Below are 19,534 nucleotides of genomic sequence, written 5' to 3'. Positions count from 1 at the left end.
TTCTAATTAGTGCCAGTAATTACTTGTTCAAACGCCAATTACTGGTGCTAATTAGCTTTTCAATTAAATTGCATGCGCAAATTGGGTGCCCACGTAAATTTGCACACAATATTCCCAGTGCTTTTTATAGAGTTAGGGGCATGGAGGGGCATAATCAAAACACACGCCTAAATCTGATTCGGACATATGGCGCTAAATGCCCGAAGTTGGCACTGGGAAAATGTCCATTCTTGAAAGGCAAATCACTATATGTCCAAAATATATAGCATCCGGTCCAGGTGATTTATCACTTTTTAACTTGTTGGCTTGGCTTAGTACATCTTCCAGATTCACCGAGATTTCCTCAGCATCATTACCCTTGAAAACCATTTCTACCTTAGGTAGATCTCTTACATCTTGTTCTGTTACAGAAGAGTGTGAATGCATATACTTTGCAAATATACAATTTCTTTTGGATGTTAGGACCTTCTGAATGTCCCAAGGTTCCTGAGTACTAGACATCTTTAGTGCAGTGTACCCCAACCTTGTCCTGGAGGACCACCAGCCAGCCAGGTTTTCAGGATAGCCCTAAGGAATATGCCTGTCTCCTCCATTATATGCAAATCTCTCTCATGCATATTCCTTAGGGCTATCCTGAAAACCTGACTGGCTGGTGGTCCTTCAGGATAGGGTTGGGGGACTACTGCTTTAGTGGAATTGCTTAGTCCAGTGATTCTCAATCTAGTACTTGGGACATAGCCAACTAGTCTGGTTCTCAAGATATCCCTGAATGAAAATGCCTGAGATACAATTGGATGCACTGCCTCTATTATATGCAAATCTCTATCTCATATATTTTCATTGGGGTTATCCTGAAAACCTAACTAGGTTGGGAATCCTTAGCTTAGTGACTGCATGGATGGAGATTGGTATGTTTCCACCTTCTACAGTGGTGTGGAATGGTACTAGTGGTGTTCAATTAGTTGGGCTGATATTCAAAAGTGCTTATCTAGATAAAAGTTGCCTACTTGGACTAGTCATTGATTTGTCAGGGGCAGTATCCAGACACTACCACTGAAAATCATTGCAGACTGCTTGGTGATATCTGGATAACACTGGGAAAATCTGTGAGTGGAATGAGGATGGTCTCTGAAGCTATCTGGTTAGAGGCAATATTCTGTATAACTATTTGGATAAAATTAGGCCAGCAAATTGAATCTCATTGCTATCTGGATTACAGAGGTAGGCAACCTTGATCCTCAAGGGCTGCAACCCAGTCAGATTTACAGCATTTCTCCCCAAAATATGTATTGCTTCCATTGTATGCAAATAGATATCATGCATATTGATTGGAGAGATCCTGAAAATCTGACTGGGTTGTGGTCCTCAAGGACTGAGATTGCCTACCCCTGGGATACTGCCAGCACTAACTACTCTATCTAGATCAGGGGTGTCAAAGTCCCTCCTCGAGGGCGGCAATCCAGTTTGGTTTTCAGGATTTCCACAGTGAATATGCATGAAATCTATTTGCATGCATTGCTTTCATTGTATGCTAATAGATCTCATGATTATTCATTGGGGAAATCCTGAAAACCCGACTGGATTGTGGCCCTCAAGGAGGGACTTTGATACTCCTGATCTAGATATTATGTACGAATACTGGCCACTGGCTGGATACTGATGAAGAAAATCCAGATTTGTTTCCACCATGATGGCCAACATTTAAAAAAAAAAAATGCTGACTGCTGAGGCTGAATGGTGACTCAAATGTTTTTGATTCTTGTTCTAACATGTAGAACTAACAGTATGAGTAACATGCTGCTTGTTACTGAAGTGAGCTTAATGCAGTAGGAGAGCTTGGAAAATGTTTGCCCAGCTCACATCTGCCTTTTTTTTCTCCTCTTTTTGGCAGTGTTCAGTGAGGAGCTACACGCCAACCTGTACTTTGTCAATGCATCTCTGCAGGAGGTAGTGTTTGCTAGCACTTCGGGGACATTGGTACCCTGCCCTGCAGCAGGAGTACCTCCAGTGACACTCAGATGGTACCTGGCGACAGGAGAGGAGATCTACGATGTCCCAGGGATCCGTCATGTCCACCCCAATGGCACTCTCCAAATCTTCCCCTTCCCTCCTTCAAGCTTTAATAACTTAATCCATGATAACATTTACTATTGCACAGCCGAAAACCCTTCAGGGAAAATCAGGAGTCAGGATGTCCACATTAAAGCTGGTGAGTATAGATTTTCTTAACTTCCAAAACTCAAACAGGTTTGGTACCAATTGATGACTTCCTTCTGATTTACACTTTTTAATTATTTTTAACAACTTTTGCTGCAGTTTGATCTAATTGATACCATGTCAAGTCCTAAATAGTACTACAACCCAAAACAACTTTCTTTCCTAGGGAAATGCAGGTACAAGGTCCTTTATCTGAAATCCTTGTGACCAGGCATATTTCATTGGAATGGTAATGTTAAGTCAGGAAAAGACAGGCCATAAGACCGCCACCATATTCTTTAGCCAGCCGTTGTACTGATACATCATGATCAAGCTTCAAGCTTCTTCAATACCTCAACTTTCTGTGCTATTGACAGAGATAAACGCTTCCTTTTCTGCTTTGCACTGCCATCCTGAGTGGAATCTTTGCCATTTTTCCAGTCCTATGACTTGAATTATTCAGAGAACAGGAGAAATACATGCGCCTGCATGGTTTCAGCATGTGTGCCACATCAGAGAAATTGACTACTTCCCAGTTTGCATCAAATTTCAGTTTTCAGAATTTCTGGGTCCTTTCAGATAAAGGATCTTGTACCTGCAAATTCCAGATGAGACATTAATAATAATAATAATAATAATAACAGTTTATATACTGCAGGACTGTGAAGTTCTATGCGGTTTACAATGATTAAAAGATGCTACAGATTGAGTAGAATTAACAAAGTTAAGAGCTAGTGATAAACAGCTCTAGAGATCAGATATTGTGGACTAAGATTGTACATTAAAGTCTCTTGTATTGTAAATCTTTTGTATAGTAGGCCTATTCATAAGAATAGGCAAAATTCTAGCAAAGCTTTGTGCAAACTGGCATCTGCTGATATTTCCCCACAGAAAGGGCCAAATTGAGCATGGAGAATTTGCTATTCTGCTGTATGCCCCTTTAAGCTTTCATAATACTATTGGACCAATTTTCTGTGGTGGCAGCCATTGCATAAATGTCAGCACAGACTTTTAAATTAATAGGTATATTCAGCACTTCTACATATAGTCAAAGGCTCTGAATATACATGGAATGTGGTGATTTCTTCCACCTGCTTTATTTTTAATCTAGTCCAGCATCTCGGTAAACCTAAACTAAAATGATGGCAATTTTCAGCCATTGTAAAAGGTAAACTATATAGATAATTTTCTCAGCCACTTAAACCCAACTCCTTACTGTACCAATAGTATGAAGTTGGTTAGACAGATTTTTAGCCCAGTCCTATACTAGCAAAAATCCACAGAAAAGGAAATCTATGGTGACCTAATTCTGGTGAATGTATAACTTCCTTCAAATACAGTCCTGCAATCTGTTCAATTCTAGAAATCTCACTATCCTTCACTTAAGAAGCCTTTCCATTAATTTACTCGCTTTGGCATTTTGGCAAACTGAATTCCACCAGCACATATATTCTACTGAGGATAAGTCCTTCCAATCATTGAGAATTGTCCTGATTGCAAAGAGCAAAATAATTTTTAACATTTTGACTCTTCCATTGGATAGATCAGATTCCAATCATTATGACCAGTTATTATTATCTTCAATGATAAGGAATCAGTTATTTGTAGAATCTTTTGTATTGTGGTCCAAACTTCATTCCAAAAGTTACGAAGAGAAGAGCATGAATATATAATACATTTTGTAATGTTCCAATATCTTTGTTGCAAGTCCAGCATTTATAATTATACATTGATTTTATTTTAGATAATTAATAGGGTGTCCAGAATGCCCTGTGGTATAGGAAATATATAGTTTGAAACATTGAAGTGGATGATAATGTTTTAGTTGTTGATTACCAAATATCTTTCCATTGATCTCTTGTTAGAGTTAAAATCTATTTCCCAAGCAGACTCTGATCCTGATGAATTAATAGATTATTTTTTTTTAACTGTATTATTATTATTTAGCTCCGTCTGAAAAATGAGCTGTATAATTTTATACCATTGAGATGCTTCACCTTACATATAGGCTAATTTATGTGAAAATGTTAAAATATGTGGAATTTTATCTTATGGGATATCTTTAAATAAAACAGCGTGTATAGAATGTTTTAATTGCACCCACTGAAAGTATTGTTCCTTTGTTAGATTATAATTGTTACATAAAATATTAAAGAAAATCCATTAAACAGCTGCCATATAGTCCAGATTCCTAGATTTTGCCATTTCTTCCAATTAATACTGAAGCCCTGTATTCTGTATGAATCATTAAGCCATATAGGTGATAACAATAATTGTGACCAAGTGATTTGAAGTTTTGAACACATTTTAAATGTTGAAGCTTCAGAGCTGAGAAGAAGGTACAAGACAAAAGGAAAGGTGAGGTGATGAATTAAAAAAATGTGCAATTTGGCCTTGAAGAATGCAGGTGTTTGAGATAGAGAAAAAGATTGGGAAAAGTCAGTATCAAAGGGAGAAAGTGTGCTGGAACCATGGAAACTGAAAAAGAAACTGTGTTTCAGTGTGTCGCACCTGGACAGAGGCCTTTACAGAATCAGATAGCGTGTGCTGCTATGCTGAGAGATGGTACTGCCCATTGTAGCTATGCAGGAGATGATGTTTTATTAAGACCAGGCTTGCGATAAGGGCTATTTGATTTTGCAGCCCTTATCATGAGACTGGTTCTGAGGCAGCAGAGGATGATGTCTTATTAATGCCATCTTCTGCTGTTGATGGAAGTGGAGGCTGCTTAGTGCAGTGGTATCCTGGGAGAAAATATTAAGATGGGCCCACTTTAACTTCATTTCTTCTAAGGCTGGGGATGGAGGGAGGGGAAACCCTCTCAGAGTTACAAAAGTAAACACATTCCAGATCTATACAGAATGTAGCAAAAGAGTAGCCTAATGGTTAGTGTAGTGAGATAACCTGGGGACCTGGGTTTAATTCCCACTGCAGTTCCTTCTGACCCTGGCAAGTTACCTCATCCTCCATTGCCTCAGGTACAAAAAACACATAAGATTGTGAGTCCATTAATAACTGAGAATGTACCTGGACAGGGCATAGGATGAAGTTAAGAGGTGATAGGCTCCAGAGTAATCTAAGGAAATACTTTTTTACAGAAAGGGTGGTAGATGCATGGAACAGTCTCCCGGAAGAAGTGGTGGAGACATAGACTGCGTCTGAATTTAAGAAGGCATGGGATAGTCACATGGGATCTCTTAGATAGAGAGAGAAAGAGATAATGGTTACTGCGAATGGGCAAACTAGATAGGCCAGTTGGCCTTTATCTGCCATCATGTTTCTATGTTTCTATAATGTGTACAGTACTGTGTATGTCAAAAAGTGCTATAGAAATTAGTAGTAGTAGATATGGGTGGCTTTGGGAAATGTGCATTAGTTAGGTGCCATTGACTCATGTCTGAGAACTAGCAACTTGAAGAACTACATGGTTGTTTTCAAACGTGTCCAACCATCTGATTTCAGGTTGTCTTCTTTGCTTGGTTCCTTCGATCTTCCCAAACATAATGTCCTTTTCCAATGATCTGCCTCTTCTAATAGTATGACCAAAATAACACAGTTGTAATTTTATCATTTGAGCTTTGAGTTGCATAACTGGTTTGATCTCTTGCAGAATCAATTTGGTAGTTTATATTACTATTAATAAATTTAGAAAAATAAAAAATGTATTTGTTAATTTACATTACAATAAATACATTTTGAAAAAATTTTCATTTTCTATCTTGTCTCAGCATTGTTTTGGTCCAAGTGTCCCTCTTCAGTTTTTCTTTTTTTTTTTTTTTTAACTGAGAAAAGTAATTTTATTATGCAGAAAAGAACACAGCAACAATGTACAATGCAAAAATTAGGAGAAATACAATAAATATGCAGCCATACAAGCACAAAAAAATAAACACAGCTTCCCAAAACCCACAAAGAAGAAGTTCTCAAGAAAAAAAAAAATTTCACCATAAACACAACTCTCTTCTGTTTTTCAATTTTTTCTTAACTCCATGTTCCACCATTTATCTTTTCTATGCATCCCTTATCCATTCTATCTAGCAAGAAGATGGGACTTTACCTGAACATCAAGAAGACCAAAATCATGACTACTGCCAACAAGAAGTCCACATAAAGATCAACAATGAAGAAATAGAAGTGGTTGACAGCTTTGTTTTCCTTTTGTTCTTTACTGATTGCAGTGGCCGTTCGATTAGCACTGGCATGTGCAGCCATGGTACACATGGACCAAATATGGAAATGCAAGGACGTCTCAATCACCATCAAACAAAGGCTGATCACTACCATTGTGTTCCCAATCACAACATATGGCTGTGAGACAGGGACACTCACAAAAGCAGATAGAAGAAAAATCAATGCCTTTGAGCTATGGTACTGGAGAAGACTTCTCTGAATCTCATGGACAGCTAGGATCACCAACAAAGATGTTCTTAATTATATAAACCCAAAGTTGTCCCTGGAAGTCAAGATTACCAGACAGAAATTGACCTATTTTGGACATGTGATGAAGGCAAATTCACTAGAAAAAGAGGTGCTACTTGGAATGGTCAGAGGTAAAAGGATGCAGGGGAGACCAAAGACCGGTTGGCTGGATACCATGAAGAATAACATGGGAATGAACATCAAACAATTGAAAGAAGCCGTGAAAAACAGGGAAGCATGGCAAGGACTGGCCTACAGAGTATCCAAGGGTTGTACATGACTGAATGGATGGTAGTAGTAATTGCTGGAGGATGTGGTAAAAGCATTTAACATAGATGGATTTAAAAAGCTTTGGACAAATTCTTAGAAGTAAAGTCTATAAACAAAGTAGACCTTGTGAAAGTCACTTGTTATCTCTGGTGGTAAGTAGCATTGAATCTGGCTACATTATGGGATCTTGCCGGGTACTTGTGACCTGGGTTGACCATGGTTTTAAACTAGAAGCTGAGTTAGTTGGTCCTTTGGGCTGATCCAGTATGGTAATTCTTGTGTTCTAGATATTTCTAGTGGCTGTATTAAGTATCAGACTTTGACTTTTGAATACTCCCACAGTTTCCAGAACAAAGAGAAGGCTTTCCTGACTACTGAGATAATGATGAGAAGAAACCTCTTTTGAAGAGAAACTGGAATTGGTATAAAATTCTATCCTTCCTCTGAGCCAAATAGTCTAAGATATCTTTACATCACTGATGTCCTGTGTTGGTACTAAATTTTAATCTCTAATCTTTTTTTTGTGTAACATCTATAAACTGTTTCTTAGATATTGTACCAAATAAATTCATCCTCATCCAGCAGATAAATAACAAATCAGAATAATAAATAGAGATATACTGACCTATATTTCTTTGCTAGGAGGCTGAAATTAAGTCTGGTGTGCTCAGCCAGATTCCCAAGTGTAGGGAGAACTTGTGTGTAATTTTTCAGTTTCTTCTGCTTTGAGTAAGGGGGTCACCTTGAACAATTTAAATCCTCCAGAGCATCAGTAGATTGATATCCTTTGTACTGCTTTGACATAAGACTGCATCTTTTTAGATTCTGTTTTAGTTTTTGCTGAATTTGTTTGAAGTTCACAGCTATTTAAATGGATTTGTGCAAACCTGGAGAAACAAACACATTGCCTTTTATGGCAAGTAAAATACAAAGATATGCACACTAAAAATTGATATAGAGGGCCATTTTTGAAAAGGATGTCTAAGTCCAATTTGAGCGTTTCCCACAAAACATCCAAAGTTGGAAGCACAAAAATGTCCATTTTCCAAAGCTGAACCGCTAGACATCCAAAAATATATATCTTTAAACATCATCTATGCAGGTCGAGATTATAAAGTTTCAGCTTATGCAGATGATATTTTGCTTCATTTGAAAAATCCTGAATCAAGCATCTCTCATTTACTGGAATTGATTGATCATTTTGGTAAATTTTCTGGTTATAAGATAAATTGGAGCAAATCAGAGGTTCTTCCATTGAATGTACATTGTGTAAAAGGTTTATTTGATCCATTCCTATTCCTTTGGAAGGAAGAGGGAATAAAATATTTGGGAAAAAATGATTCAAGAAACATTGGAAGATACAATGACAATAAATGAAAAATCTTTATTGATGAAAGTCAAAGAAATGTGTGAGCATTGGAATCCATTACATCTTTCTTGGTGGGGGAGAGTCCAAACCATCAAAATGATAATCTCGCCTATAGTTTGTTACCAAATGAATATGTTTCCAGTTTATTTTCAGAGTTCTTTTTATAAAAAACTAAATGGGATTCTTACAAAATTTCTTTGGATTGGTAAAACTTCTAGAATTGCCTTATTATCTTTGCAAAAATCTCAGTCGATGGGAGGGGTAAATTTTCCAATTTTTTACAGGTATCATCAAGCCTTTATTTTGCGTCAGGGTATGTATTGGATCCTTCCTGAACTCATGGAGAATCTGTCGGATTGGTTAATCCTGGAAAGTCATCTTATGGCCCCACTTCATCTCAGCCATGTATTGAGTATCAAATTACCTAGAATATATAAAGACAACATTATTTTTCATTCAACGTGGGTGATGCTTTAACTCCTATTCTTATACAGCAAACCAAATGTCAATCCCTATGGTTGAACTCCAAGATACAAATCGGCGAGTCTAAAATCCTCTGGAAACATTGGTGGCAGGCAGGCATTCGTACTCTAAGGGCTCCTTTTACAAAGGTGCACTAGCGTTTTTAGCGCACGCACCGGATTAGCACACACTAGCTGAAAAACTACTGCCTGCTCAAGAAGAGAAGGTAGCGTCTAGCGTGCATGGCATTTTAACGTGCGCTATTCTGTGCATTAAGGCTCTAACGCGCCTTCGTAAAAGGAGCCCTAAATGATATAATTCTGAATGGGAAAATGCTAAATTTATTATAATTACAACAATCATTTGGTATATCAAAATCTCAAGGTTATTAATGGTTGCAGTTGAAGCAGGCCATTCAAAAAGGGTTTCCTGACTGGCGCAACTTAAAAAATCAGTACAGCTTGCCAGGTCTGTTTCCAGATAGATTTTCAAGAACATCAAGCCGCTAAGTGGTACAAATTAATATCTGAATATTTGGAGAAAAAACAAAAAACAAGCTTAAGAGACATTTGGAGTATAGAAACAAAGCAGCATATTTCTGCTACGCAATGGCCACTGATTTGGAGAATGAGATGTACAGCATCAGCATCTATGAGACAAACTTGGGGCTCCTTTTACTAAGCTGCAATAGCATTTTTAGCGTTCACAGAATTTTAGTGCACGCTAAACCCGTGCTACGTGACTAGCACAATGCTGGTGTTAGCGTCTAGCACACGCGCTAAAACTGCTATCGCAGCTTAGTAAAAGAAGCCCTTGGTTATACATGCTGTACGACTAAGTCTAAGCCGGCCCAAGTCCCACCCAACTCCCGCCCTCGACACACCTCCCGAAATGCCCCATTTACTTTGGTCGTTCAGCAGCACTATGAAGACCTGGGTCGTTTAGAAATAAGTCCAAAACCCATTTTTATTATTGGCACTTGGACTTTTTTGAGAAATGTTCATCCAAGTGCCGACTTAGGCTGGTTTTTGGACGTTTTTCTCTTTCGATTATGAGCCCCTTTGTACTATAGATATGAAAGGATGATTGCAAAACAATCTGGAAATAGTAAGAGGTTTAAAGAGATTTGGAGTCCATTGGAGGCATTTGTCAGGCAACAGAATGATTGAATCCTTAATTTCTGGATTTTCTTAGATTTCTACACACATCTAGGTAGGTAGGGATGGATGGAAAGGGGGGGGATGGATTGGGTTAATGTGTTTGCAAGAATATAAGTGCTGTTACTTGATATTGTTGATTGTATATTTGTTGCATTTTGTATAAGTTTTGAAAATTAATAAAGATTTTTTTTTTAAATAATCTACTTGGACATCTAGGCCACCAGGATACCTAACTTTATACTCCATTTTTGGCCAAAAAATCATCCAAGTTAGAAAAATACAAATGGACACCACTTAGACATGGGAGAGGCCAGCATTCTAATGGATAGGCCACATAGACATCCCAACAGAGCAGTGGGGCACCTTAGATGCTGTGAATGTCACAAAAAGGGTGTTATAAGTACATCTTACCATAACTCCCTTATAATTTAGGGTGAGTCCTCCCAAACTCCCAAACTCCATTAATACCTATAATACCTACCTGTCTACCACTTCAATAGCCCTTATGGCTGCAGGTGGCACCTATATGGTAGTATAGTAGGATTTTGGTAGTCTCACACTTTCCAACCATAAATGTAATGGTTAGACGGGCTTATGGGCCTGTGTCCTCCTCTCTATGGTCCACTAGCCCACCCACTAGACTACTTGAGACACCTGTGTGCTACTCTATTAGGCTTTCCCACAGAAGATGCTACTGTTCTAGAGACAGGTATTTACTGCTTTTTTAAATAAATTGGGGGGGGGGGGAGGTAAGAGGGGGGTTATTGAGTACTGGGGGAGTGTTGGAAAGTCATGCTTACTGACCTCCAGTAGTCATCAGGTCAGTTTGGGGACCTTTGTGGCACTTAGATGCTTATAAAGCAAGTCTAGGTGAAAACATCTGTCTAGGATGTCCTAGAGGAAACATGGAAACATGACGGCAGATAAAGGCCAAATGGCCCATCTAGTCTTCCCATCTGCAGTAACCATTATTTCGTTCTTTCTCTGAGAGATCTCACATGCCTATCCCAGGCCCTCTTGAATTCAGACAGCCTCTGTTTCCACCACCTCTTCTTGGAGATTGTTCCATGCATTTACCACCCTTTCTGTAAAAAAAGTATTTCCATCGATTATCACCGCAAAACGTCCAAGTTTAAGCTGCTCCTAAGCCCGCCCATAGCACACCTCCTACATACCTCTTTAAACTCTAGATGCACAGTGGCTAAGAAGTCCTACTAGACGTCCAGAAAAACAATTTTGAAAATCAGCACTTGGAAATCCAAGTACCAACTTAAAAGCTTTTTTGGATGTTTTAAAGTTTTGATTATGCCCCTAATAGTCTAATTAGTAACCTGAAAATAAAATGCTTTTGCTTAATTTTGTCTGGCTATTTTATTTTCTGATTGTATTATTCCAGACCTTTTTGCTACTTTCCTTCTTTTGATCTTCTAACTCAGTTTTTCAGGATGGTCTCCATTTGCCATTTCTTCTTCACTTCCCTTTCTACATTTGTTTCTGACATTGATTTTCTTCTTTCATCTTTTTTTTCTATCTCTGTTCTCTGTCTCTCTGTCCACTGGTACCTAAATTACACCCCTCCTTCTCCCCCTCACCCAATCCTTCCCCCTCCCCAACTTCATTGACCACTTTCAGCCATTTCCCCCTTACTTGTTTACTTTCTTAACCAACCTCCACAGCTGCCTCTTTGAGTCTCTCTCCACCCATCATCTCCATGTTGATATACTCTTTGTAAACCATTTACTGTTATATATTTTAACTATTCCCTTTGTTATTCCTGCTCACTCTATACTTGCTTTCTTCTGCCTCTCTTCACTAGTCCTAGCTCCTTGTTTTGTTCTTTCTACCGTCTGCCTCCAGCCCCCATGTTTTCTCATATTCCTTACCTGACTCCTTCACTTTATATTACCCTGTCCTCAGGTTTCAAGTCTTTTGTTTTGTTTTCTTTTATTCATCCCTACCCTTATTTTATCCTTCTTTTCCTCCTTTTGTTTTCTCCTCTTTCCATTGTTCTCATTGGCTAGCCAGACCTCCAGATCCTTCATTCCATCAGTTGCTCGCTGACCAACAGAGAGAGCTATGGGGCTTCCCTTTGGCACTCCAATAGAGGAGAAGAGGAGGTTGGGGTGTCCCTCTCAGATCTCCCAGAGGGCATAGGCACTCCATATACCAGGCTTAGAGAGGCTAAGCCTCCCCAGTCCTAACCATGATCTTTCTTGCCTGAGACAAATATTGGATGGCACAGGGGATAGAGGAAAATGTTAGTGTCAGTTTTTGTTTTGCATAATACAAAGGGACATGCATCACTGTTTCTATTTCTCTGGTGTTGCCCTGTATAAAGAGCCTGGATTTTTGGGCATTTAGTTTAATTTTTGTCTAAATATTTCTATTTTTAGTTTGTGGTAATGGTCTACCTGTGTTTGTGTATGAAAAAGGCAAGATCATTTTGTTCCCATTGAATATCTGTGTAGGATTGATCTGTACTAATCCAACCTGTTTAATTTTCCAATAGGTATATTGATGTTCTACTGCCTACTGCAGTGTTTATGGTGCTGCTTTTTTTCTGGGAAGGCCCTTGTTGTTTGAGCCCTGGAAGATAGTTTTGCTACGGTATGGTTATTCTGCCCCCAGCAGTCTTACACTAGTTTTTATAGCATAGCTCAAAAATGTGTTTACTTCCTAGAATCTTAGTGCTGTATTCACTTCCTGCCATGTTATGCGAGCAATGCATTGTATGTAATGTAGTATCATACATACAGTAGCCACCCTTGCTTATCTGTATAAGCTTTTATTTCCTGCAAAGACCTCCCCTTTTCTCTCAGCTAAGCTTGATTCTTTTGTCTACCTGCTGTTATTTCCAGGTTATTTCTACTGTCTATGCTCTGATGGGTCTGCTAGGGTATGACCTCTCTCTCCAATCAAAGAACACTCTCCTTGACCTGCTCTGTAACCTAGTCTTAGGATCTATACCTATTGGTCCCCTCACCTTGCCCTCTGGCATTGTGGGCGTTCTTCTCATTCCCTCTGAGGTCAGACTTTTCCACCTTGTCTCAGAAATGCATGCTTCTCTGCTCTCCTTGAGTGAACCTGTCTTTTTACCATACACACACAATATTGCCAACTCAGCATCTCACTTCTGGAACTACCTTTATCTACCTGATGACTCTCCCATCTCTGCCATAAATCCTCTTTCTCTTTAAAAATCCCACCACCACCTACTGCTGCAACATTCAGAACTACAAAGTTTCTTGCCGTAGGGCAACAAGCTTCTGAGAATCTACAAACTGTGAGTAAATTACCTACATTTATTCAATAAAGTAAATTTCAGAAAAGAACAGAGATTTATCTTGTATGCTAATATGCAAGAGGTTATACTGTCTGGGGATTATAGCACATGTCTGCTTTAAGGACATTACGCTTTAAGAACCCAGAAATAATGGTATAATTTTTTTATAGGTCCTGAGTGATTTTGTAGAGCTTTGTAAATTACTTCACGGAACGCCTGCCACTAGATTTTGGATTTGGATTTAACTCACGCTTCTTTTAGTTATAGCTTATTGTAAGTTACAATCAAGTACAGTAGATATTTTCTTGTTGCTGGAAGGCTTACAATCAGTTTGCATCTGAGGCCATGGAAAGTTAAATGACTTGTCCAAGATCTTGAGAAGTAGCAGTAGGACTTGAATCCTGTTTTCCTGGTTCTCAAACTGTTGCTTTAAGCATTAGATAGTAATATAGTAAATGACAGCTGATCCAGTCAGCCTAAAAGTCACATTTTTTATCAATGTTGTACCAACAATCTAGTAATTATTCATTTTACTTGCTAAGATCCCCTATTAGATATCTTCCCCTCCCCCCACCCCCAAGTTATGCAAGATCTGTACTCAGACAGAATGAATGAGTTATAAGATAAGCATACTTGCTCCGGTTCCGTCTTGCTACAAATGGACACAGACATTATAGCTTCAATACTATCAGTGTTGCACACTAAAACACTTATACCTAACAGGCTGTTGCCAAAAAGCGAGAGTATTAAGAATATTCCTAATACAGAGATAGAGGATCTCAAGTGTCTCAGTTATTACCTTAGAACTAATCTTAGAGTATAACCAACATGCAGACTATCATTGGTCCTATTTGTCTCAAATTAATATAGTAGTGATATCCAATGAGTTAATTATGACATTCTAATCCTCTATTTTTAGGGGTTTTTTGTTTTTTTTAATAAATATATAAAAAAACATCCAGTGTAGTTGTTGCTCTGCATCAGTTAAGATAATTTTAAATACACCGTATTTCTGAATAGACTAATTTTCATTCAATTCAAAGCACTGGGTGGTACTTAGCTTGGGTGTAAAATCTCTACCCAGCCATCCGGAGATAGTATTACGATGGATGATCTCCGTTTCGTTCTACTTGCATTAACTAGAGCTTCTTCAGGACATTAGTGCTTTACAGTTGTAAGTGCTGCCTTTAACCATGCTTCACATTCAACAAAGCAACCTAAATATGGATTGTGATCAACAAATTTTAAGTCACTCAGAGACGTGAAACTCTTCAAGGGAGGAACGCTCCCCCCTAGTGATGAACCAGAGTTCGCCTTCCAGTCATTGCAACTGTATCAATGCTGGTCACGCTCCATATAGGGTTGCAAAAAATAAATAAATAAATGTTACAGTCTTGCAATTTCTTGTGTGAAAGTTATTTTCTTTTTTCTTTTTTTACATTTTCAACAAACAAACATCACTCTATGAACTGTAAGTAATGTGGTAACTTAGCTTCATAGCGGGTTAGGGGTTAGGATGTTTGTTTGTTGAAAACGTAAAAAAAGAAAATAACTTTCACACAAGAAATTGCAAGACTGTAACATTTATTTATTTATTTTTTGCAACCTTATATGGAGAGTGACCAGCATTGATACAGTTGCAATGACTGGAAGGCAAACTCTGGTTCATCACTAGGGGGGAGCGTTCCTCCCTTGAAGAGTTTCATGTCTCTGAGTGACTTAAAATTTGTTGATCACAATCCATATTTAGGTTGCTTTGTTGAATGTGAGGTCAGTTTACATATTTTTTGATCCAAGCATTTTTACTGACTTCCACTAGTTTTTTAACTAGTATTACCCCCACGATTCCTGGAGAAAATTGATTTTAACCATGCTTCAGCATGTTATCACCATTTTAGAAGCCATTTCTGGAAGTTGGGACATTGGATCATTTACTATACTATTGTCCCTTGCTACTAAAATTCTGGAGATCTATTTGGGATCAAGTTAATAATTTATTAGAAAATCCAGTGGCACTATCATATGATACCATTTTATTTGGCAAACAACTAGTAAAGGAACAGGCTACTTTAAATACCTTTTTAAACGAGTAAAGGTGCTCAGAATCCAAGATGGAAAAAAACTTCAATTTGGGGTACAAACCCCTAAAAAGCGTTTTTTGTAGAATCAATCATTGCACCATTTTGAGTAAAAAGGTAATAGAGAGTGCTTGTTGAGAAACACTCGAGTTAAATGTCCTTAAATGTCCAATAAAGTGAATATTCTCCAACTACTATATGAATTCTATGAGTTTGAGTTCAAAAAATATATAATAATGAGAACTTATTTAAGTGGGTTCAGATAGCGTTGACCCGGCGAGGTTCTGACGCGTTTCGCCAATCCTGGCTGCTTCAGAGAACCTGCTACGCTGCTAGTGAACTGTTGCTTAAATAGTCCAAAGTTAAAGGTGCTTCTTATATCTAAACAAAGTAACAAAACACAAAAAATGATGCTAGTTTGTAACAAACACTTGTGAAAATCCATGTAACAGCTACTAAACAATTGTCATAGCACTGACAGCAGGGTACCTGGTTCAGAAGAACTTTTTTACGTTTCCTGTGACGTGGGAGCTCAGCTGAGCTTCCTGTATTTGTACAATGACGATGTGTCAATCACCTAATGAAGAAACGCCCACCACTCTACTTCCTTGTTTAACCCTTTAGGAGACACAGTTTGCCAGTGAAATATCCACCTTTGTTCTTGTTTCCATAACCACACTTGCTCATTGCCTCCCCTATTCAGGTGAGCCACTTCCAAAACCACAAACCGGAGATCTTGCAATTGATGTGAGGTGTCTTGCCAATGTTGTACCAGGGGGGCCCCCAAATCACCCCTCCTAATTTTGCTCAAATGTTCAGTGATGCGCGTTTTTATTTTTCTTGTGGTGTGGCCAATATAAACCATATTGCAGGGACACATGATCATATAGACTACCCCTTGAGTGTCACAATCTGAGTGCTGCTGGAACATGTGTGTTTTAGATAAAGTGGGATGTTTGATACTTGTAGTTTCCAAAACATAAGGGCATGTGCTACAATGCCCACACTTGAAATGTCCAATAGGGTGCATAAGCTCTCTGGCTGAAACGCTAACAAACTGGGAGGAGGTCATACGATCATGCAGATTTCTACCTCTGGAATACGCGAACAATGGAGGTTGTTCAAGGCTGTTATGGACCTGTAAAATATGCCAATGCGTGTTAATGATTTTTTTAATGGCAAATGCTTTATAAGAATAAGGAAGAGTGCATACCATCCGGGGCTCTACATGGTCAGATTTTGACTGCAACAGATAGGTACGATGGGCATATAAAGCCCTTTTGTATGCCTTTTTGATGATACTGTGGGGGTATCCCCGTTCTGCAAATCATTGCCGCATGTCAAGAGCACGGGTCTTGTACTCGACTTTATTACTGCATAAGCGTCTTAGCCTCAAAAATTGGCCCACAGGTAAATTGTCTCTAAGGTGACGAGGGTGGTAACTGGTATAGTGAAGCAAATTGTTCCTGTCAGTATTCTTCCGATGAATGGTTCTTTTGAAACCACCATTCATCGGAAGAATACTGACAGGAACAATTTGCTTCACTATACCAGTTACCACCCTCATCACCTTAGAGACAATTTACCTGTGGGCCAATTTTTGAGGCTAAGACGCTTATGCAGTAATAAAGTCGAGTACAAGACCCGTGCTCGTGACATGCGGCAACGATTTGCAGAACGGGGATACCCCCACAGTATCATCAAAAAGGCATACAAAAGGGCTTTATATGCCCATCGTACCTATCTGTTGCAGTCAAAATCTGACCATGTAGAGCCCCGGATGGTATGCACTCTTCCTTATTCTTATAAAGCATTTGCCATTAAAAAAATCATTAACACGCATTGGCATATTTTACAGGTCCATAACAGCCTTGAACAACCTCCATTGTTCGCGTATTCCAGAGGTAGAAATCTGCATGATCGTATGACCTCCTCCCAGTTTGTTAGCGTTTCAGCCAGAGAGCTTATGCACCCTATTGGACATTTCAAGTTTGGGCATTGTAGCACATGCCCTTATGTTTTGGAAACTACAAGTATCAAACATCCCACTTTATCTAAAACACACATGTTCCAGCAGCACTCAGATTGTGACACTCAAGGGGTAGTCTATATCAGTGTTTTTCAACCTTTTTTGGGCAAAGGCACACTTGTTTCATGAAAAAAATCACGAGGCAAACCACCATTAGAAAATGTTAAAAAATTTAACTCTGTGCCTATATTGACTATATATAAAGTAATTCTCTTGAATAGGAATCAAATAAACACAAAGAAAGTATTTTATAATGCTGCCACCGCCAACAACACCGTTGGCGGCGGTGGCACTCAAGTGGCTAAAGAGCCGCAGTTTGCCAGCCTAGGGACAACACTGGAGGGTGGCCAGCTGTGCACCCCCTTGGGACGTAAACCCGGGGTGGGGCAGTCCGCCCCCCCCCACCCTGGTATGCCACTATCTGTACCTCACTCCCTCCCTATGACCAAAAATTCTCCTTTCTTCTATTCCCCGTGTACACAACCATCTCTTTCCCTCCCTTCCTCTCTCCAAAGTCCATGCCTTCTGTGTCCAAACACTCATTCCCTCCCCCACCTCAGCATCTCTTTCCCTCCCTTCCTCTCTCCCAAGTCCATTTCTTCTGTGTCCAAAAAAGCATTCCCTCCCCCACCTCAGCATCTCTTTCCCTCCCTTCCTCTCTCCCAAGTCCATTTCTTCTGTGTCCAAAAACGCATTCCCTCCCCCACCTCAGCATCTCTTTCCCTCCCTTCCTCTCTCCCAAGTCCATTTCTTCTGTGTCCAAAAACCCATTCCCTCCCCCACCTCAGCATCTCTTTCCCTCCCTTCCTCTCTCCCAAGTTCATGCCTTGTGTCCAAAACGCACTCCCTCCCCCCTTTTGTGTTCCGTGTTTGCCTCCCAGCCCATCTTTGCAACTTTCTCAGCAAAACGAAGCTCAAGCCGCGAGGCTTGTCTTCTGCTTCCTGCCTGCCCTGCCGCACACAAATAGCCGAACGGAAGTATTCTCCGACGTCAGCGCTGACGTCGGAGGGCAGGCTTTGCTTAAGCCCTCCCTCCGACGTCAGCGCTGACATCGGGGAACGCTTGCGATCGGCTATATGTTAGCTGCAGGGCAGGCAGGAACAGAAGACGAGCCTCGCGGCTCAAGATGTATTGAACTCCGCGGGTCCCCCGTCCAGCTCTCTCCTGTCCACGTGGGGCGGACCGCCCCTCTCCCTAGACTGGTGGTACTGCCCTGATGGCGGCCCTGACCGTACGGCACACCAGGCAACATCTCGCGGCACACTAGTGTGCCGCGGAACAGCGGTTGAAAAACACTGGTCTATATGATCATGTGTCCCTGCAATATGGTTTATATTGGCCACACCACAAGAAAAATAAAAACGCGCATCACTGAACATTTGAGCAAAATTAGGAGGGGTGATTTGGGGGCCCCCCTGGTACAACATTGGCAAGACACCTCACATCAATTGCAAGATCTCCGGTTTGTGGTTTTGGAAGTGGCTCACCTGAATAGGGGAGGCAATGAGCAAGTGTGGTTATGGAAACAAGAACAAAGGTGGATATTTCACTGGCAAACTGTGTCTCCTAAAGGGTTAAACAAGGAAGTAGAGTGGTGGGCGTTTCTTCATTAGGTGATTGACACATCGTCATTGTACAAATACAGGAAGCTCAGCTGAGCTCCCACGTCACAGGAAACGTAAAAAAGTTCTTCTGAACCAGGTACCCTGCTGCCAGTGCTATGACAATTGTTTAGTAGCTGTTACATGGATTTTCACAAGTGTTTGTTACAAACTAGCATCATTTTTTGTGTTTTGTTACTTTGTTTAGATATAAGAAGCACCTTTAACTTTGGACTATTTAAGCAACAGTTCACTAGCAGCGTAGCAGGTTCTCTGAAGCAGCCAGGATTGGCGAAACGCGTCAGAACCTCGCCGGGTCAACGCTATCTGAACCCACTTAGATAAGTTCTCATTATTATATATTTTTTGAACTCAAACTCATAGAATTCATATAGTAGTTGGAGAATATTCACTTTATTGGACATTTAAGGACATTTAACTCGAGTGTTTCTCAACAAGCACTCTCTATTACCTTTTTACTCAAAATGGTGCAATGATTGATTCTACAAAAAACGCTTTTTAGGGGTTTGTACCCCAAATTGAAGTTTTTTTCCATCTTGGATTCTGTGCACCTTTACTCGTTTAAAAAGGTATTTAAAGTAGCCTGTTCCTTTACTAGTTGTTTGCCTATTCAGATATTTTGGGAACAAATCTTTTTTTGAAATT

The 19,534-nt window shown here is 39.6% G+C and overlaps 1 protein-coding gene across 1 annotated transcript in view; it reads left to right on the top strand.

Moving 5' to 3' along the window:
* Nucleotides 1-1,785: 1,785 nt before the first annotated feature.
* DSCAM (DS cell adhesion molecule) overlaps nucleotides 1,786-19,534 on the top strand; it is a 756,178-nt gene continuing 738,429 nt past the window's right edge. The window contains exons 1-2 of the mRNA XM_033942926.1: nucleotides 1,786-1,789; nucleotides 1,892-2,209. Of these exons, the coding sequence (XP_033798817.1) occupies nucleotides 1,786-1,789; nucleotides 1,892-2,209 (322 nt within the window). The remainder of the gene's footprint in view (nucleotides 1,790-1,891; nucleotides 2,210-19,534) is intronic.

Source organism: Geotrypetes seraphini, chromosome 4 (assembly GCF_902459505.1).
Source record: "Geotrypetes seraphini chromosome 4, aGeoSer1.1, whole genome shotgun sequence".
Classification (NCBI taxonomy): Eukaryota; Metazoa; Chordata; class Amphibia; order Gymnophiona; family Dermophiidae; genus Geotrypetes; species Geotrypetes seraphini.
This window is presented reverse-complemented; position numbering and strand designations above follow the sequence as displayed.